The following is an 18,416-nucleotide window of genomic DNA, read 5'->3' on the forward strand; positions in this document are numbered from 1 at the left end:
ACTTAACAACAAGCCCTGCATCTGCCCCACTGCTCGGCGGTGCAGGGCATGGGGCTGCGAGAATAAGAGCCACCAGCCTCTGCAGAAAGGCAAGGGGGGAAGCCCTTTGGGGTAGCGAGGAGGGGAGAAGAGAGGCTCCACAGCACTGTTAAAAGCACTTCAAAAGGAAGGGGTGGGGCGGTGCCCCCTGCTGGAGGGAACCCTGGGTGCTGAGAACGCGGAATCCATCTGTGCCTAACGTATTGCCTGGGCAAGTTGCTCCTGTGGAAGAATTTTCAGTAGGCCCCCCTCTCCCCCACTACTCCTCATCACACACACTCCAATCATTCCTGACTTGGCCTTGAGCAGTATTGGTTCTTCCCTTCCTTGCTTCTAACCAGACAACTCCCCTTAGTCCCTGGGCTGCCTCTGCTTCTGACAGAGCATCTGGAAGAAATTCTCACCTGAAACCCCCACCTCAGATATGCTGAGTACCTGGCAGGCTAACCACCATTCTTTCCTGCCAAGGTGAAGCTATGGTCTCTCACCGTGACAGGGCCACTCAGCCCTTCCTTCCCCTCCTCAGCCGACCGCACCAAAGAAACCAGAACCCAGGCCAAAGTATCAGAAACGTGTATTCTTTTTCTTTTAATAGTAAACCTCTTTACAACAAATATAGTGAAAGAGTTTTCAAACAAAACTCATAAGAATCTCGAGGACTTTGTCTTTTCTTATTGTGTAGAATACTAAGAAAGCATCACCATACAGCACGGAAAGAAATATTGAAAACAAATCAGCAGCCACACACTTGGACTCGCCCTGCCCAGGACCCAGGAGGAGCCCCAGGAGTGTGGGTGATTGTCGGGTTTTGGGGGTGGGGCACCTCCATGGCCTGTCTCCCCCCTCCCTCTGCCTCCCCGCCTTCCCTCTGGAACTTGAGTGGGGAAGACAGAGAGAATCCAGATTCTCCATATAACATTCCAGCCCCTCCTCCCCCCATACAAATCCCATTCCTTCTACCAACTGCTTAGGGGATGGAGAGAGGTGGTGAGAGGGGAGATGAGGCATTCCCAGGCTCCATGTCGCCTCTCCTCCATGAAAGCCTAATTGCACCCCCCAACCCACCCCAGGGGATTCCAAAGAGTCAGTTAAAAATATATAGATATAGATATTTCTAGATACACTTTTACATCATTTCTGTCTCTCCAAACAAATAAATAATCAGCGAGAGAAGGTGCATTACTTCCTTCCTGTTCAAGGTGGGAAGGGCTGGATAAAGGTCAGGAGTCAGTCTCGCTGCATTGAGTGCACTGCTCAGGGGGAGGAGAAATGTCGTGTTCCATTGTGGGGGGGGTGTGTCGGGGTGGGGGGTCCTCTTGCCCACTATCCCTGAAAGCTGTGGGAAACCTGGGGAGGGGAGGGGCATTGGATGACTCCAGTGATTACTTTGGCAAATGCCCAGTTCTTTGGAGGAAGGAGTGGGTGGAGGCAAATTTGGCTTGTGAGAGGAAGAAGAAATGAAGTCTCTACTTGAGATCTGGGTTCTCAGGGACCAGCTCATTGGGCCGGCCAGGAGCCCGCTACCCCCAAGAGAAACTCTGGGATACCGACTTGCAGAAATGTCACATACTCAATCACAGATCAGCTCCTGCCCCTAGGGATAGAAAGAAACGGACACATACACATCCACACATGGTAATCAAAAGCCAGGTTTGCCATTTCAAGGCAGAGGGCAAAACTGGTGAATATTGCACCGTGAACTGTAGGGGCCCTCACCCCCATCCCGTGTTGCCGGTGGCCAAGCCCAGCCTAGAAAGGTGGGTGGACTGATGGCGGGAATAGCCTGAGAAGGGAAGGCCAGTCATTCAGCGTTTATTGAGCACCTATCATTCACCTTTCACCCACTCAGCATTTACTGAGCACTGGCTATGTGCCAGGCGCTGGCAAGGCTCTGCGGACGCACACATGCATGCGCAAAACTACACCCTGGCTCCTTTCAAGGTCCTGACCAAGTCTCATCTATTCTCGACACTCCCTCTAGGGACCTGCCGGAGACTGGGCATGCTGTGTGCGTGCCCAGCTGGCAGGTGCTGGGGGGCAGGTAGGCTGTAAGGAAGAATGACTGCCCAGAAGGAAAAAGCTTCAGAGAGGAAGAACTTGAGTGTTACCCTAAAAGCAGGATGGGGGTGGGGGGAAGTGGGGACTCCAGGAGAGGGACCTGTGCATAGAGGTGTGGGCACTGGGTGGACCATTGTGCGTGGAGTTGCAGGAGAGGCGGGGCTATAGGGAGAAGCGAAGAGGGCCAATGCCAGATCCCCCTGAACTGAAGTATAAACATTAGAGTTGAGGGTGGGAACAGGTGATGGAGCAGAGAAAAGAGTGGGGCTCAGGAAGGAGGGTCACAGAGCAGGAAGCCAGGGCTGTATGGCTGCAAGAGCCATCTGTCCCTCTGTAAACACACACTCAGGCACACACGTGCACATACACAAACACAGGCACACGCGTGCACCCTCAGAGCTCAACTCACACAGAGACTCACATACATGCCCAGACGGGCTTAGAGACACAAAGGCACACCCATGCAATCACACACACACACATAAATACAAAGGTACACTCAGACACGTAAATACCAGGTGCCCTCATAAACACACTCAGGTACCTGTGCGGTCACACGAACCCCTCTGCTTCTGCTTCCTTCCCTGCATCAAGTGTCGGAATACTACAAGCGGCTGGATTGCAGAGGCAGGCAGAGACTCACCTACCACAAAACCAACCGGGCCTTGTCTAACTCTACTTTCTCATCGGGATGAAACCCCAAGGGAGCACTGCAGCCCTTGGGCAGAGGGGCTGGGCTTCTGTGAAGGAGTGGCACAGGCCCCAGTCTGCCTGCCCACGTCACCCTAGGCCAGGCCCTGGAGGGCAGGGGGTGGTGGTGGGTTGCGGGCCGGGGGCCTGCCCCCTCCAGTTTGATCTGTGATCCAGCCTGAGGTCCCTGGACCCCACGCTTTGGCTGCCCCGACTGGGGAGGCAGCAGAGAGGGTGGACTTGGGGGGAGGGGAGGGGAGCAAGAACAACAGCAGAAGAATCTCGTCTGTACAGTACGGGCCGTTTGAGTCATTATTATTACAATATACTTTGACAAAAATAGAATCTCATTTCATATCAATACAACAACAACAAAAAAACAGTTTCCTGGACTGTTACACTGCTAACGTTTTCCAAAGGTTGCTATTTACAATTACAGTAGCCAAGAGGGAAGGTGGGATGCGGCCTGGGGGTGGTGGGGCAGGAGGTAGCGAGACAATGAGGGCGCCAAGAGCAGGGAAGGGGGGGCCAGGAGCGGAAGGAGCTGGTAGGAGGGCAGGAGAGGGGGCAAGGAGGAAAGAAGGGAGGCAGGCCTTCTTCGGGCCTCCTCTGTTCCCTCTCCCACCCTCACACACCACCCCAGGTCCACTCCTCTGGGGATGTGTACGTGCAAGGAAGAGCGAGTCCCCTCACTCACACTAGTCCCTGGATGCAAGGGTTTCGGTCCTCAGACGCCCCAGGGTGCCTGAGGCGGCTCCTGCTGAGTCACCTCCCTCTCCTGGTTCTCCCTGCACTTCGTGGCCAGGCTTTGCTGGGCTGGTGTCAGCTGAGGGACGGGGAGCTATTGCACTGTATATCTTAGAGAAAACGCTGGGGAAGGGAGGGGGCGCAACTCACCCCCTGTCCCAGCCCCTCGGCCCCTCCTCAGCCCTCTCCTCAGGCTCTGTCTCTCTCCTCTGTGCTTCACAGGGGCCCCACCCCAAACCCCTCCCCGACAGCCTTCCAGCCCCAGTGCTGCTGGGCCAGCACCTCCACACCTTGGAGGCGCAGCTCACACAAGAATGGGAGAGAGTGTATGCGTGTGCACAGGGGCCTTCGGGGCCCAGGCCCATGGGCCTGTGGCCACAAGAACAGCCCGGAAGCAGAGACCCTTTTCAGAACCTCTGCCTCACTTTCCCCCTAAAACACAAAACTACTCATTGAGCCGACTTTGGGGTCTCAGTCTATTGTAAGGGGTTTTTGTTGTTTGGTAGTTTTTTTGGTTATTTCCCTCTATCTGGGGGATGGGGTGGGAGGGCTCCGCATGCAGGGCTCGGCGCCTGTCCTTTCCCAAGGCCTATCGGGCCCCCCACCCCCTCCTGCAGCATATGTGTACAACGTGCAAAGTGTCCCCCCCTTCCCGCAAAAAAGAGCCCCTCCCAGCCAGTGAAAATGGCGGGGGGTGCAGAAAGAGGGGATGGGCACATCCCCTCTCCAAAGCGAGAATCCAAATTAAAAAAAATATAATAATAATAATAATAATATAATAATTATACACAAATGTAACCGTCAACAGGACACGGAGCACAAGAAAGGAAGTGGGGGGTCGAGCAGGAGGAGCCCAGGACAGGGAGGGGTGGGCGGTGAGATTGTCAACTCTTCATCAGGGAGACGGAGAGGAGGGGAGTGGGGATCGTCACTTTAATGTCTGTGAAGAGAGGAGATGGAGAAGGGGGTGTGAGGGCGTGGCCCAGGCTACGGGCTCTGTGCCCCCCACGCCCCTCTCCCAGCAAGGCCAGGACTCTGGTGGCAGGGCCAGCTCTGAGGGGGAAGTCATCGAGCAGAAAGACTGATGCTGGAGGCAGGGGAGATGGGCCTCTGGTCGGGGGGAAAAGGGTGCCGGTCCTGCCCCGTGCGGGCTGACGGAAGGGCGAGCTGGCCACAAGGCCTCGGGGGTGGGAGACGAGACAGGCTGGGGGTGGCTTATGGGGCAGTCCCTGGGTGGAGCAGACAACGGCAGACAGGAGGGGCGGCGCTACAGTACCCAGGTGTCGAGTCGCATCCTCTTCACAGCTGAGCCCTCAGCCTCAGGCTCTGGGGCTGGGCGCAGCAGGCCCAGTGTGGGCCCGAAGTCCCCCCGTCCATCATCCCGGTCCCCCGTCTCGTAGGAGCCCCCAGCCGGGCTGCTGAGAGCGTCGCCAGGCTCAGGGCGGGTGGCCGGAAACACAGCTGGAGGTGGAGGCGCAGGGCTGCGCTCACGGCTGGGGGACACTGGTTCCGATTTGATGCTGATGTGGGGGTGGGTGGTGACTGTGAGGGCGGCACCCACGTGGGGCAAGGGGCTGCCCGGGCTGGAGACAGGCAATGGGCATGGAGTGCAGGGGACAGAACAGAGGACGTGAGTGACCGAAACAGTGAGGGGAGGTCACAAGCCAGAGCAAGGACAGAGAATGAGAAGATGGGAGGCGGGGTTGGGGTGGGGACAGGTAGGTGGAGAAAGAGACCAGAAAGGCGGGGGGCAGGGGTGCCGAGAAGGGAAAGGAAGGAAGAGAAATCATGTTAGTTTTCTTTCTGACCCATGTCATCTTCTGCAGCCTGGGGGGCCCCCACCCCTGGGCTGCCTAGGGGAGAGGCTCAGGTGGGTCTCCCAGGCCCACACCACGGATGCCAGGGCTGCCACTTAGTGGCTCCATGCTGTCCACTGACAACAACCCTGAAGGGATCTCAGATCTCTGAAGGCCTCTCCTCTTCCCGTCTGTCACTCTCCCGCCACAGACACCGGCAGGGCGGCCCCCAGGACTCACATTAGGTTGCTGAGAGACACAGGGACCAGGTGGGGCTGCTGCTGAGGTGGCTGTTGTGGCTGCTGGGGCGGCTGGGGTGGCTGTGGCTGCGGCTGCTGCGGAGGCTGCGGCTGGGGTGGCTGCTGCGGCTGCTGCCAGGCAGTGACGTTGCTGAGCGACAGCCCCCCAGGTGAACTGAAGGCTGGTAAGGAGGAGAGCTCTGCACTGGTCAACTGGTAATCTGTACAGGGTAAGGGAGGAAAGTGAGGGGGAGCTTCCCACTGTGGGAAAGAGGATAGAGGCTCCCACGCCCTGGGGAGTCGCCTCCAGGAGTTCTATCAAGGTGGGGGGAGTTGTTAATGATAGCTGTGAATAATTAAATCAGCCCATCTGAACTCAGTGAAGACGGCACTCAAAGAAACGCAAATCTTAACCATGAGGTGCTGCTTTTTAACAGGATGTAAAAGAGAGGTGGTTTTCTAAAACAAGAGTTGAGCTTTTTTTCTTTTCCCCAGCCATGTGTAGGTATCACTTTTAGAATGCCAGTTTTAAAAAAGAAGGGGAAAAAGGTAGGTAGGGAAAGTCTAATACATGTTTAACTGTCATCTCTTCGACTGCCAAGTTCCAAGTGCCTTTCTGGGACAGAAGGGCATCGAGGGAAAGGCTAGGTGAATGGCGCCTCTGAATCGAACAACTGGAACACACAGGACAGGTGGCAGCAAGGGCTCAGCTGCTGCGCCCACAAACTCAAGAGGACGCACCTCTGCTGCCCAGGAGGGCCTGTGAGGGGAACGGGCCTGCGGGACAACCGCCCGGGGTCTGGTGATTTCCCCATGAGGTGGCGCATCTTGTTTTCCAAAATGCCTGTCTCAGTGAAGAAACTGTGATGTTTGCACTGTCACAGAACAAACAGAACCGTGAAATGTTTCACAGTTTACACAGCCCTGTTGTATTTCATGCCGCAGCCTGTTTGGGACTGTTTAGAAAATGTCTTCCCTGAGGAACAGGGCCGACAGCGTGGTGGTGTGGTGAGGAGGACGTACCGGCCAGCCAGCCCCCTGCCACACCACCTGAGGGGCTGTCTGCTCCAGCCCTCTGGAGCAGGGAAGACAGGATTATCTGTGCAGTGGAACAGACAGGAGCAGGATTCGAGCCACGGGGTCAAACCTCCTGGCCACCTCCACTCACAGGCCATGTGACTCTGGTGAACAAACTCTGCCTGTAAACTAGAGGCGATAAACCTGCCTGCCTCACACAGCTGCTTTGAGGACTGAGCGAGTTGATGCATACGAAGCTGAGAGAACAGTGTCTGGCACATAGTAAATATTCACAGGATTTACCTGCTGTTATTATTCATTCACCAGAGGCAACTGCAGCCTCAAGTTTGAGGAACTCTCCCCAGGTCACAGTGAAAACCAATGGCAGAGCTCAGACAAGACCCGAGGCTTCTTTATTATCTCTGAATCTCACTCTATAGATGGTCCATGCTTGCCTCTGGTCTTACAACAAGGTCAGCCAGGAGTGCTGAGACACTTAAATTTAAAAGGCAGACCCAGGGCAGACAGGAGCCCCGAGGACCAACTCTTTACAACACTCATTTCAGAAACAAGGACACCAACCCTGAGGAGTGTGGTGCCTTGCCCAACGGCCACAGCCAGTGACTGGTAGGGACTCGACCCCCAGTCCTGCACTTTCCCACCACACTCCCGCCCTGCCTACCTACAGACCTGACTCCCCACCCACCCGGCCCCTTGGTCTGCTCCTAGAAGGACCACCACCAGACCTCTGCAGCCAGTGTCAACAAGGGGCCAGGCCTGTCCCTACCCGTGATTTCCAGAGGCAGGTCACCCCCAGCTGGAGTTTGGACGGGGGCCAGGGACTATGAACAGTGAACAACTAAACAGCAATGTGTTCACTGGGGTTCTGTTTATATTCAGAGGGTCACCTGAAAACACCTGCTGTTTAAACTGAGATCTACGTAACGACTCCTGCAGCCGGAGGAACTGGAGCCCCTGGGTTTCGAGAGGATGTGAGAAAGCCCAAATGCTTCCCAGCAGGGCTCCGAGGGCAGCCCAGGGTCAGAATCTGCTTTCTCACCCGCCTGACAAATAGCGTCTAAAGTCTGGCGCTGCTGAGCGTCTGTCCCAGGTTCACGGACACCAACTAACCTCCCTCCTGCTCCACAGAGACCGGTGAAGGGCCTGAGAAGACGGCAGGAAACCACCACCACGGGATTCTCGAGTCAACAGCAGCTCCTGAGCGCCGCCCTCTACCAACCGCGCCGGCTGCCACGGCTAAAAGGGCCTCAGAGAGCCGTCCACCACAACTCACTGGGGAGAACTCCTACTGGGCTCCATGGGTGCTGCCATCTGAAGCAGTCCTCTCTAAAGCTGCCCAAGGACACGACAACTTGGCAGTGCGCACACACACAGGAGCACGCGCAAGGGACAACGGACTGCACAGACACCTGGGTGATAAACTCTGGACCCCCAACACACATGCCAGGGTCTGCCCCTCAGCATGAGGCAGTCCCTCCAGCTCCTTCACCTGCCCTAAGGGCCTTTCCTACACACAGGGCTGGGTTCCGGAGTTTTGCACACAGGGAAGAGGTGGGGTTCTGTGGCTCTCTGTACTGGTGTCTGGGACCTACCTAGCATGATTCAACTCTGGAATGGGGGCTTGGAGAGTGGGGAGAAGTTTAGCGGTCTCTGTTCTAGTCTGATTTCACTGCAGAACAGCCCTGATGCAAGTCACTCACTTCTGAGACAAGCTGGGGAGCATGAGAGGCTCGCCTCAGTGAGAAAAACAGACCAGGGCCCCAGCCACACAGATGCTCTGAAGCAAGGTGACAAGGCGTTTCTGCACTGGGAAGTCCTTCTTGACACAGCAGCTTGGAATGCAGGGAAGGGTGTTCAATCACAGACTGTCCCTGGGAGGGTGTGAGTGGGTGACAGGGGCCAGGACAGCCCTGGGGACCCAAGAGAGTCCAAGCACTGGGTGTCCTTTCTGAATTCTTCTACCCAGAGACCTCTCTCACGTCACCAAGTGACACGCCACCTTCAGATCCCCTCCCCCACCTTCATCGGACTTCCTCCTCCCTTCCCCCATCATTATTCCACCAAACCAACATCAGGGTGAGAGCCCGCTTCCTCCTCCTCCACCTTGCCCTGGAGTCCCTACTTGGCTTTCCCAGGAAGCTGGATACATCTTCCTAACCATGCCTCCCTCTCTCTCATTTCCTCATCCTCCTCCTCCCGGACCTGGACACGCTTCCCTCCCCACTCCCCGACCTGGTCAGCCTGAGTCACCCAGCTGCTCAGCCCACCTCAGACGGGAGCTGCCCAAGGACAGGGCTCTCCTTCTCCATCAGGTCCTATGTAAAAATAAGGGATACTCACACTCACTTAAATTTGATTTTTCAGACGAAACAATGAATAATTTTTCCGTAAGTACGTCTTGGAGACAGTTTCAGGAACGCCATCACCGTGTGAATGGCATCTGATGTTGCTGTTTACTAAGTCTGGCAGCCTTAACTAGGTGCTGTGCTGTGTGTGCTCATTCATGTCCGGCTCTGCGACCCCAGGGACTATACAGCCCACCAGGCTCCTCTGTCCATGGGATTTCCAGGCAAGAGTACTCGAACCTCCTGGGGGCTCCCCCAAATCAACGGCCTTCCTCAGACTGGGGCAGCCCCAGAGAATACGCTCTGTTTGCTCGGTGGTCCCACCTGCCCCAAGGGCAACTGCACCTGGCTACATGTAACACAGACACTCACCTGTATTGTAGGCAGTGGGCATGGAAGAGAAGGGGAGGCCCTGGCTGAGTAAACTCGGTGTTGCCACGGAAACCACTGGGGTGGTGAGCGAGTGGGTAGACTGGGAGACCCCAAGGCGCTGGGCATTGTTCTGCAGGAGAAAACAGTCTATCAGAGGTGGCAGATGGGTGGGCTGCTTTACCCGGGCCCCTCACTCCAAAGCCCAGCAGGGCAACTCAAGGCCCAGGTGGGATGTGCCTCAACATGGAGGCCCCAGAGATACACACACACACACGGGTGCACACAGAGACGCTGAAATCCACGGAGAGAGACGTGCACACACAGATGTACTCCCACCTACACATGTGCAAAGGGGGAGGTGCACATGCTGGCCCCGTGGCCCCAACACCAGCCAGGGCCCCACCTCCACTCTCCTCCTGGCTAGCCCCTCCACCCGCCACACTGCAGCACGCAGCCCGCTGGCATGTGTGAAGGGAACGCAGGGCCTGGCGTGGCGTGTGCCTGCGTGTACGCACACACGTGTGTGGGGCTGTCAGCTCCATCTGCTGCTGAGTCACTTGTTTATTCCAACTCCACACTGGGGCCGAAACTGCCGCCGTGTTGGCCGCCAAAGCCTGCCTGCCTTTTCCAGCCTCTCTGGCCTCCCGTCAGGGAGTTGGGGCGGGGAGAGCCCCCATCCCACTCAGGCTGAGGGTGAGTATGTAAGTGTGTGTGCGTGTAAGAGAGAGAAGAGTGGCTGTGTGTGCCTCTGAGTGCCTGTAAGATGGGCTGTATGCAGGAAGGAGCACACAGAAGATGGGGAGGCAGGGAAGCCCACAGCCAAGGACAGCTCTGGCCTTGCCTGGCCTCAGCTTCCCCTAGAAAGCCGATTTTCCTGTCTGGCTGGCACTCCGCTGGAGGGCCCTGTCCTGGGTGGGCCTGAGTAGAGTCAGAGGGCAGGGGCCTAATGCAGGCATGCTGCGACACAACGAGATTGGACCTCTGAGGCCTGGGGCAGGCCCGCTCCCCTCTCGCGCACATGTGCAGGTACACACAGAGAGGTCAGTTTGCACGAACGCAACGTCACAAGAAGACGTCCACAGACACTCAGGTACACACACGTGCATGGGTAACCCCTTGCCCCCACCCCATTCACTTCTGTATCCCACCTGGCACTAAGCACAGCTCCTGGCAGCTAACCGAACAGCACGCACACACACATGGGTGAAAGGACAAGGCGCACACGGCACTCCATGCTGGGGGCCACAGAGCAGGTTGGCCGGGGTTCAAAGCCCCAGCAAACCCTCACAGCCTCACTTACCAGATCTAAATGGTCCTCAGTCTGGCGGCAGAAATAAAACCAAGGGGATGGCTCAGTCTCTGGCCTCTGCCCTTCCCTCACACCCCTGCCCCCAGGGCCATCCCATCTGCCTCTCTGCATCAGAGCAGGGGCACTGTCCTGACTGATCTCGGAAGGCGCTGTATCCCAGAGCCCACCAGTGAGGAAGTCCTCGCAGGCTAACCCACGTCCCTCTGCCGTGACAGCAAGTCCTCCTCTCCCTCTCCTGCTATCATCAGGGAACCTTCTCTCCCACCTTGTGTCCCGTTTCACCTCCCCCGAGGCTGGTAATTCTGCGTTCCAACCTCTCGTAAGGCCCTTTGGGAGGAAGAGCTCTTAAAAAGCCATGATTCCACATTCTCTCGGGAAGCCCTAGCTGCTGGTTAACTTTCATCTCTTCTGCTGGAGGTCAGCTTTGTCCTCCCTCCCCACTCTCCCATTCCTCATCCCCTGCCCTTGGTCCAAACACCCCACTCACCAAGTGATGCATTAACCCCTTTCCTCCCTGGGAAGTGATGACCCTCAGGTCAGGCTTGCGGCTGGGGGCTCCAAGCTGGGCGCTGTGGGCGGGTGGGGGTGGAGACTTGGCAGGGATGACCTTGTTTAGGCTGTTGCCATTGGCCACAGGGAGGAGGCCAGGGGAAGCCCGAGCACTGACATAGCCATTCCCTGGAGAGGTGAAGAGAAAGGGGTAAAAGGAAGCACATGGACCTACCACTTATCCTTATCAACTGTGCCAGAAGGCCCGTTACCCAGAACTTCTCAGAATCATGCTCATGTTTTGAGTAGGGGCTGAGTTCTCTAATTTTCCCCTAAAACCACCTTGTCTTGGCAATAGGGGGAGAACACCCCTTACTCCTCAATCATCAGGTTCATCCCCATGCCTCCAAGCTACATGTGATGGGGCTGGGTGGTAGGAGCTGGTCACTGATAACAGGAAGTCCAGCACTGGCCCCCAACCAGGCCCATAAAGACACAGGTGGTACAAAGGTAGCAGCCCAAAAGCTAAGACTCAGTGAGGATCCTGGTCACAAGATCAAATCAATACTCAAAAGACTGCTCCTCTTGCCTTGAGCTGGGAATGTCGGGAATGACGCCCCATGAACTTGTCATGGCGGTGTTATTAGAGCTAGCGGGCTGGTGACACAGCTGCCCCCGTAATTAGACTGGTAATAACAAGCAGAATAACCATCTTTTACACTTGTTCCACACTCCATAACCCACACAGGGCCTTCACATACACCTCAGCGTATTTAATCCTCACACTAACCCTGCAAGAACGGACAGGACATGTATCATTAGCCATATTTACAGAAGCAGAAAAAAAGCCCACTTGGCAGAGGTGTGATGTGTCCAGAGCCACACAACCACTTTCTACTGCTGTGCTTGAGGGTCTACAAGGATCACTGTTCTTTAAGGTCTGCAGACGTTTCTCAGGGCCTTTCTTTGCGGGGGAGGGGTATTCACCCATCCCTGCCCCATACACAGCTACTGCCGAGGGGGTAGTAGTGCATGGTGCCTGGGGAGTGCTAAACCCCCGAGACGTGGGAGTGACCACAGTCAGAAGTGTCGCCTTGCTGTCTCCTGAGAGCACACTGCTTCCCTTGAAGTGTGCGGCTGCCTCCATCCCAATTCCCGGATCACTCCGGGAATGGCAGGAATGTCAGGGTGACGTCAACAGTGACATTCGAAGTCCCAGTCACCAGCGCACAACGGCACCAGGCAGGAGGGGCTGTCAGCTGCTGGGGGTGGGGGGGGGGCATGGAGGGAGCAGCCTTTCTTCTGTGGTTCACAGATGTGTGCTCCCAAGTGCACACCTACTGTCTGGATATTCCCGTACGGGTGAGAATGTCTGTGCGTGAGAGTGTATGTGAGTCCACGCCTCTATCGTCGGCAGTGTCAGATATTTGTATCCTCCAGACCCCAGCCAGACACCCCTAACTCAACCAGAAGACCCTGGAACCTCTCCTCCCACTGGAAGTGTTGGTGAGTTCTCGGTTTGCCCAGAATTCCCTAAGCCTACATGTTTGTTGATCGTCCACACCCATCACTGCTACAGACAAAAAAATCCAGGGGCTTAAAAGTCCTCAGACTCTGTATACCACCAACTCAGGTCCTGGGATCTTTCTCTCCTCTGACCTAGGTCCCTCATGGTCCCTGGACACCTGAAGCCACTGAGCAGGCACTCTGGCCCACTCCCAGACAGAAGAGCAGCTTTACTCACCGACAGGGCTGGGGCAGGCTCCGTTAGCACTGCTGAGGTCTCCCCCCAACATGGCCCCTGGAGGAAGAAGAACCATGAGCTGACAGGATGCCCCCTTCCAGGGTGAGGCCTGGGAACTGAACGGGGAGAGGAGTTGCAGCCCCTTCCCTCAGGAGCCCCGCACATGGGAGAGCGCTGCAGTGGGGGACGCGGGGCAGTCACCGTGGGGACAGAAGCCCCAAGTCCTCACCACACCTCACTGCCGCCTCGCCACCGCCGTCGGCTCGCTCACCTGCACTGGCTGGCCGCTGGGGCAGGCCGGGGGACACGCTGCTCCTCTGCAGCGCTGGCTGCTGGGGGGACAGGAGCCGTGGGTCCGTGAGGGATGATGTCACCAGGGAAGGGGTGACCAGGGAGCCGCTGGGATTGCTGAACTGCAGGGAGCTCTGACTGGACACGGGCACCGTGACGGGCATGGCAAAGTTGGGGGCCGGGACAGCTGACTAGACAGAAGATGGAGAGGCAGGGTCAGGCCAGGGTGACCCCTTAGCCTGGACCCACTTTTCCTGGGAGGGCAGGCTGGGGCTCCCCTATAGTCTCTGGGCTGTGTGTCCTACGGCCAGAAGCAGCTCGATCTCTCTGCTCTGGGGCCCCCTGGAATCATGCCTGCCCCTCCCACCAAGGAAGAAGGCAGGCTGGAGTGCTTTGGGATCCAGTTCTGGCCCAGAGAATGAGAAGACGACTCGGCTCACTGCAGATGGACCCGGGACACCTAGAACCCCCCTAGTGGAGGTGGGTTAGTCCTCAGCCAGGCAGGACACACAGAGAGCAGGTTAGAGGCCCTGAGTATAGACCCCAACTCACACACAGAGCTGTTAAGGCCGAGCGCGTGGGTCGGGACACCACCTCACTAGTCGTCTCTCATCCGCCCGCCTGCTACAGAGGGTGTTCACCCACCTCACCTTCTTCCCCTTCAGCAGTCTCTGCCTCCCCTCGACAGCGTGACTCAGGGTCTTGGGCTGGGGTGTCAGAGCAGGGCGAGAGAGGCCTCTCCCCAGAACAGATCTGGACAAAGAGCACAGCCTCCACTTTCTAGTTATCTAAGGCTCGCAGGCCATCTACACACTTCTTGCTGGTGAGGCGGCACTCCAGGCCTCTCCCAGCTTATGCTCCATGACAAGGGCCACAGGTTTATCACAACCAGGCTCAGAGGGTCCTCAGTGGTCACCAGCAGCCCCACGCGGCTCAGAGCAGAACATCCACCAGAGGCCGCCGAGGGCCGGGGCGCAAAGCCACACCATGCACCACAGGGAGGCGCTCCTCCATGCGACTACTCACGGCCAGTCTATAACTCTGCATCATTTTATCAAATTCCTCGTCTATCTTTTTATATTTCTCCTCCGTCTGGGGGGTCAGGGCAAACACCTCGTCCACCTCAGGGCTCTCACATTCCCTGTGCTTCTTGTGCAGCGCCTGGGGGGGAAGGGGCCGGGAGGGGGGGCCAACAGAGAGAGAGTGAGTGGGGCTCACCCCATAGCGCCGGAAGAGCCCGTCCAGCTCCTCGCTGGCGCGCCGGTACTTGTCCTCCAGCAGGGGGCTCTGTTCCAGCGAGTCCTCCCCGTCGGGCTCCGGGCTGTCGCAGCCGTTGAAGCCCTTCTTCCTCAGGGTCTGTAACCGCACCACTACCATCAGCAGGGGTGAGGGTCCTCCCCCGCCTGCCTCTGGCGCTCCTTCCAGCCCCTCCCTAAGACTCCCCTGCTGTCTCCCCACCTCAGGGTTCTCAGCCCCCTCCCCTCACGGTGGCCCACCCCTCCTGAGGCACCATGTGGCTATGTGGTTGGTGGTCAGGTGGGCATTTCTGGGGGATGGTTGAGGGGCCAGCCCTGAGCCAGCGGTGCCTGTGCACCCTTGGGTGAGCCCCGGCCAGAGGCGCAAAGGGCTCCCCGGGAGAAGGCAGCTCTAGGGCTGACTGCCTGACTCCACCCCTGGGCTCTGTTTAAAAAAGAAGGGGAGAGAGAAGCAGAGCCTGAGACAGACAGGGAGAAGAATAAGAGGGAGAAAGCAACATCGTTCCTTGCATTTCCTGAGTTCCTGGCATGCACCACCCTGTGCGCTGTCCCCGACCGAAGGCTCGTGCTTCTCGCGCACAAAGCAGGGCACGCACCCCTGACGCGTCTAGAGGAGACCCCCAGGCTGCCCTCTCCACGCTCAAAACATCTTCACAGATGCTTGTTTTGTCTTGAAAATGAATGTAAATTTTACTTTCTAGTCTAGAGTAAACCTATTTTCTCTAATATAAAAATAGAGGAATTTCCTCCATATCTGTTAAAATCAAGTCTTGCTCCCAGAAGGCAGGCCTGTGGCTCCCCAGGCGCCCTCTTCATCGGCACAGGGCCTGCACCCCCAGTGAGGGAAGCAGACACTGGGCTGTCTCATTCAATGCACAACACTCTTCAAAGCAGGCGCTGGCCCCATTTCACGGGGGTGGGCACCAAGGCTTGCAGAACCACCTGCCCAAGGCCACACAGCCAGTAAAGGCCGGAGCTGGACTCCTAAGCCCATGTCCTTTAATGGTTCATCAGGTCAGCTCTCTCTGAAACAGAAAACAGAGCCACAGGGACCCACAAAGGGACAAAGACAGAGCAGGAGGGATGGAAACAAAGAACGAGACAGAGAGAGAAAGAGTCAGAGGCGGGAGCACATCAAAAGATGGAGAAGGAAGAAAAGAGAGAGAATCTGAGAGAAGACAGAGCAGAGACGTCACGCTACACCTGACAGACGTGAGGAAAATGGCTCAGAGGGTGCTGGGGGGCGTGGGCTGAGTGGGCAGCCCCAGCTGACAGCTACCTTGCTGCCCTCCTACCTTGCTGCCTTCCTCCTTCCCCGGGTTTGTGTGAGAGGATGTGGGTTATTCTGCGTGTGCACATGGGTGAGGGGCTTCACGGGGCAGGTGTGCACATGTGTGGGCGTGGGGTGTGCAGCTGCAGGCGGGGGCGGGGTCTGCGCGCGGCCCACCTCGATGATGTCAGCGTTGGTGCGGCTCTCGTGCGGCTCGTTGTACTCCGTGTACTTGAGCAGCACCTTGTCCATGTCCGTGCTGGCGTACTGGAACAGCTTGTTGGAGTGGTTGAAGATGATGAGCGCGATCTCGCAGTCACAGAGCACGCTTAGCTCGTACGCCTTCTTCATCAGCCCGAACTTCCGCTTGGTGAACGTCACCTGTAGATGGGTGGGTGGGCGGCCAGGTATGGCTCAGTCAAGGGCTGCCCAGAAGTCCCACCTGCAGGCCGCTGGACATAGCCCCTGCCTCAGGGGAACACAGCCCTGTTCTTAGGAGCCCCTGTCTGGGGAAGGAACAGGTCAGCACCTCTCTGCCAACACATGGCCAAGACACAGCCCGGAGCCAATTTACTGATGGCAAAAGAAGTCAGATGGACAGAACTCCACATCTCTGGGCTGGAGGCTATGAAGAGGTTAGGGAAGGAGAAGACAAGAGCTTCCAGGCTCTTCCCTTGGGATAGGAGGAGGGGAGGGATTCATCCTGTGAAAGGGGAAGTGCCTGGGCATGTTCTGAGGCCTGCATGCTGAATATGGGAGGGACACAGGTCTGCCTGGCCGCAGCAGCAGGTGAGTCCTAGGGTTCTAGGACACAAGACTCTAAGAGATGCAGGGAGATGGGGGTTCCTCTTTTCCCAACTCAGCCCTTGCCCTTCCATAACAGACTCTAGAGCCCCCTTATTCCAGGAAGCCTTTTTGGAGTGGCTAGAAGGAGTGGAGGCAGAGGCCAGCTCCCTGCCCACAACCACTCTGTGGGGCTCCAGGATGCCCTCACCTGTCGGTTCCGCTCATCGGTGATTCGCTGGATCTGAATCTTTTTCCTCCCCATCTTTTCTGGGGATCCTCAGTGCCAGGAAAGGGAGGGGGTTGCTGGGTGGCGGGCTCAGCACACCTTACACTGTGCTCATGAACGGTCTTGCACCAGCGCTCAGTTCATGGTCTGCAGGACACCTTCTGCACAGCCTCCTGGGTGGGGAGGGTTACAAGAGGACTGTCAGCCGAGGCAACCCGCAGCCCAGCTCCCTGGGCACCCCGGCCAGGCTCACAGCACCCCTGTGAGAGGCTGGCAGCATCTGAGCCCCATCCACAAACCGAGGAAATGGTGGCAACGAGGCGATGGCGCGCCACAGCCAAGCACGAGCTAGAATTCACTCAGGCCCAGGACTCTGCTAAAGGCTTTTCCCACACCATCACAGCTGCCCTCAGGTTTTAGGTCAGACAGAATACACTCAGGAACCTCCCTGACTTCCAAGGGTCTGGGTCTTAGAGAATGCCTCAGGCCTTCCTTTCTTCCCAGAGCTCTCCCAGAACAGACACCTGGGCTCCCCGGCTGCCCCACTGGCCAAGGATGGCAGTTCCCGTATGGAGCCTGGTGCAGAGAATGGGCCGAGTGAACACAGGCCAAGAGTGTGAACAGCTCACACGGGGTACCTGCTACCAGAACGCCAGTGTGTCTGCGCCCCTGGCTCAAGAGCATGCCAGTGCAGGTCCAGAGCAGTGGGGCTCACACCTGACTCGGAGCCCTGGAGCCTGCAGACCCAGAGCAGGGCTCAGGCAGCAGAAGCCCTCTCCCCCTCAACCAGGGTGCCTGGACACCAATCTGTTCTGCTCAGTGGGCCTTGGCCTGAATTTCAGGCTTGAAGAAAGGATTCTGCTGCTTTAAACAAACAAACAAACAAACCCTCTAGACCACAAGTCTGTGATTTTTTCTTTAAAAAGCTAAATCATAAGTATTTCAGGCATCACAGGCCATAGTCTCCATTGTAACTACTCAACTCTGCCACTGCAGCGTGAATGCAGCTGTGGACAACACAATTAAAGGATGCGTGTGGCAGTGCCCCAATAAAACTAGATTTTTAAGAAAAGGCGGCATGGCCAGATTTGGCCCATGGGTCATAGTTTACACACTCCTGCTCTAGAGGAATGGGCCATGTCTAGAACCCAAGTTCAGACTAAGAGCAGTGCCCCCCAGACTGGCTCAACTCCAAGCAGCAGAGAAAATATAAGATGAGTGCCACACAGGAAGAGGCTGCTGGCAGCCAGGGGACACGGGCGCCAGGCAGAGGGACCCCCGTCTCTGCGCACCTACAAACCCATCACGGCCCACTGCTCGAGGAGCTCCAGTTCCAGAGCCGGGAGGGGAAACAGAGCCCCACACTGAACAACATGAGGTAATGGGTGGTCGGAGGCACAGAGATGGCAGCCATGCTCGAGCCAGAAAAGGTGCATGCTGGGGGTGGACAGCGCTCTAACAGGCCAACCGGTGGGTGGGGGTGGGCGCGGCGGGGAAAGGAAGGGCCCAGGATGGAGGCACAAGATGACCCCAGGGCCCTTCCGGCTCTGTGATTCCAGAGATGGAGCAGTGGGGGACGGTGGCAGGGGGCCCATGCCTCCTAAAGCCACTCTGAAAGGGTCCTGGGAGGAGTCCTGGCCACATGCCAGCCCTCCTCCAGAGTTCCCCTTCCGCAGAGGCCCTGCGGGAGAGCTCACCAGTGTCCAGGGGGGTGGGCTCTC

At 57.2% G+C, this 18,416-nt stretch overlaps 1 protein-coding gene across 8 annotated transcripts in view; it reads right to left on the reverse strand.

Annotated features, from left to right (window-relative positions):
- Positions 1 to 601: 601 nt before the first annotated feature.
- The window catches only part of MEF2D (myocyte enhancer factor 2D), a 34,739-nt gene continuing 16,924 nt past the window's right edge, over positions 602 to 18,416 (reverse strand). For 4 of the 8 annotated variants that reach the window (XM_027976382.3, XM_027976376.3, XM_027976387.3 and 1 more), the window contains exons 2-12: positions 16,678 to 16,868; positions 15,861 to 16,064; positions 14,376 to 14,513; positions 13,138 to 13,348; positions 12,867 to 12,923; positions 11,121 to 11,311; positions 10,625 to 10,645; positions 9,325 to 9,454; positions 5,571 to 5,790; positions 4,811 to 5,117; positions 602 to 4,474 (exon numbers count right to left, since the gene is read on the reverse strand). In XM_027976382.3, the coding sequence (XP_027832183.1) occupies positions 4,463 to 4,474; positions 4,811 to 5,117; positions 5,571 to 5,790; positions 9,325 to 9,454; positions 10,625 to 10,645; positions 11,121 to 11,311; positions 12,867 to 12,923; positions 13,138 to 13,348; positions 14,376 to 14,513; positions 15,861 to 16,064; positions 16,678 to 16,731 (1,545 nt within the window). In that variant the 5' untranslated portion in view covers positions 16,732 to 16,868 and the 3' untranslated portion in view covers positions 602 to 4,462. Of the gene's footprint in view, positions 4,475 to 4,810; positions 5,118 to 5,570; positions 5,791 to 9,324; positions 9,455 to 10,624; positions 10,646 to 11,120; positions 11,312 to 12,866; positions 12,924 to 13,137; positions 13,349 to 14,183; positions 14,319 to 14,375; positions 14,514 to 15,860; positions 16,065 to 16,677; positions 16,869 to 18,416 lie in introns of all 8 variants that reach the window. The other 4 variants (XM_027976410.3, XM_042255539.2, XM_027976412.3 and 1 more) reach the window with 4 other exon arrangements.

The sequence above is a fragment of the Ovis aries genome, chromosome 1 (genome assembly GCF_016772045.2).
Source record: "Ovis aries strain OAR_USU_Benz2616 breed Rambouillet chromosome 1, ARS-UI_Ramb_v3.0, whole genome shotgun sequence".
Classification (NCBI taxonomy): Eukaryota; Metazoa; Chordata; class Mammalia; order Artiodactyla; family Bovidae; genus Ovis; species Ovis aries.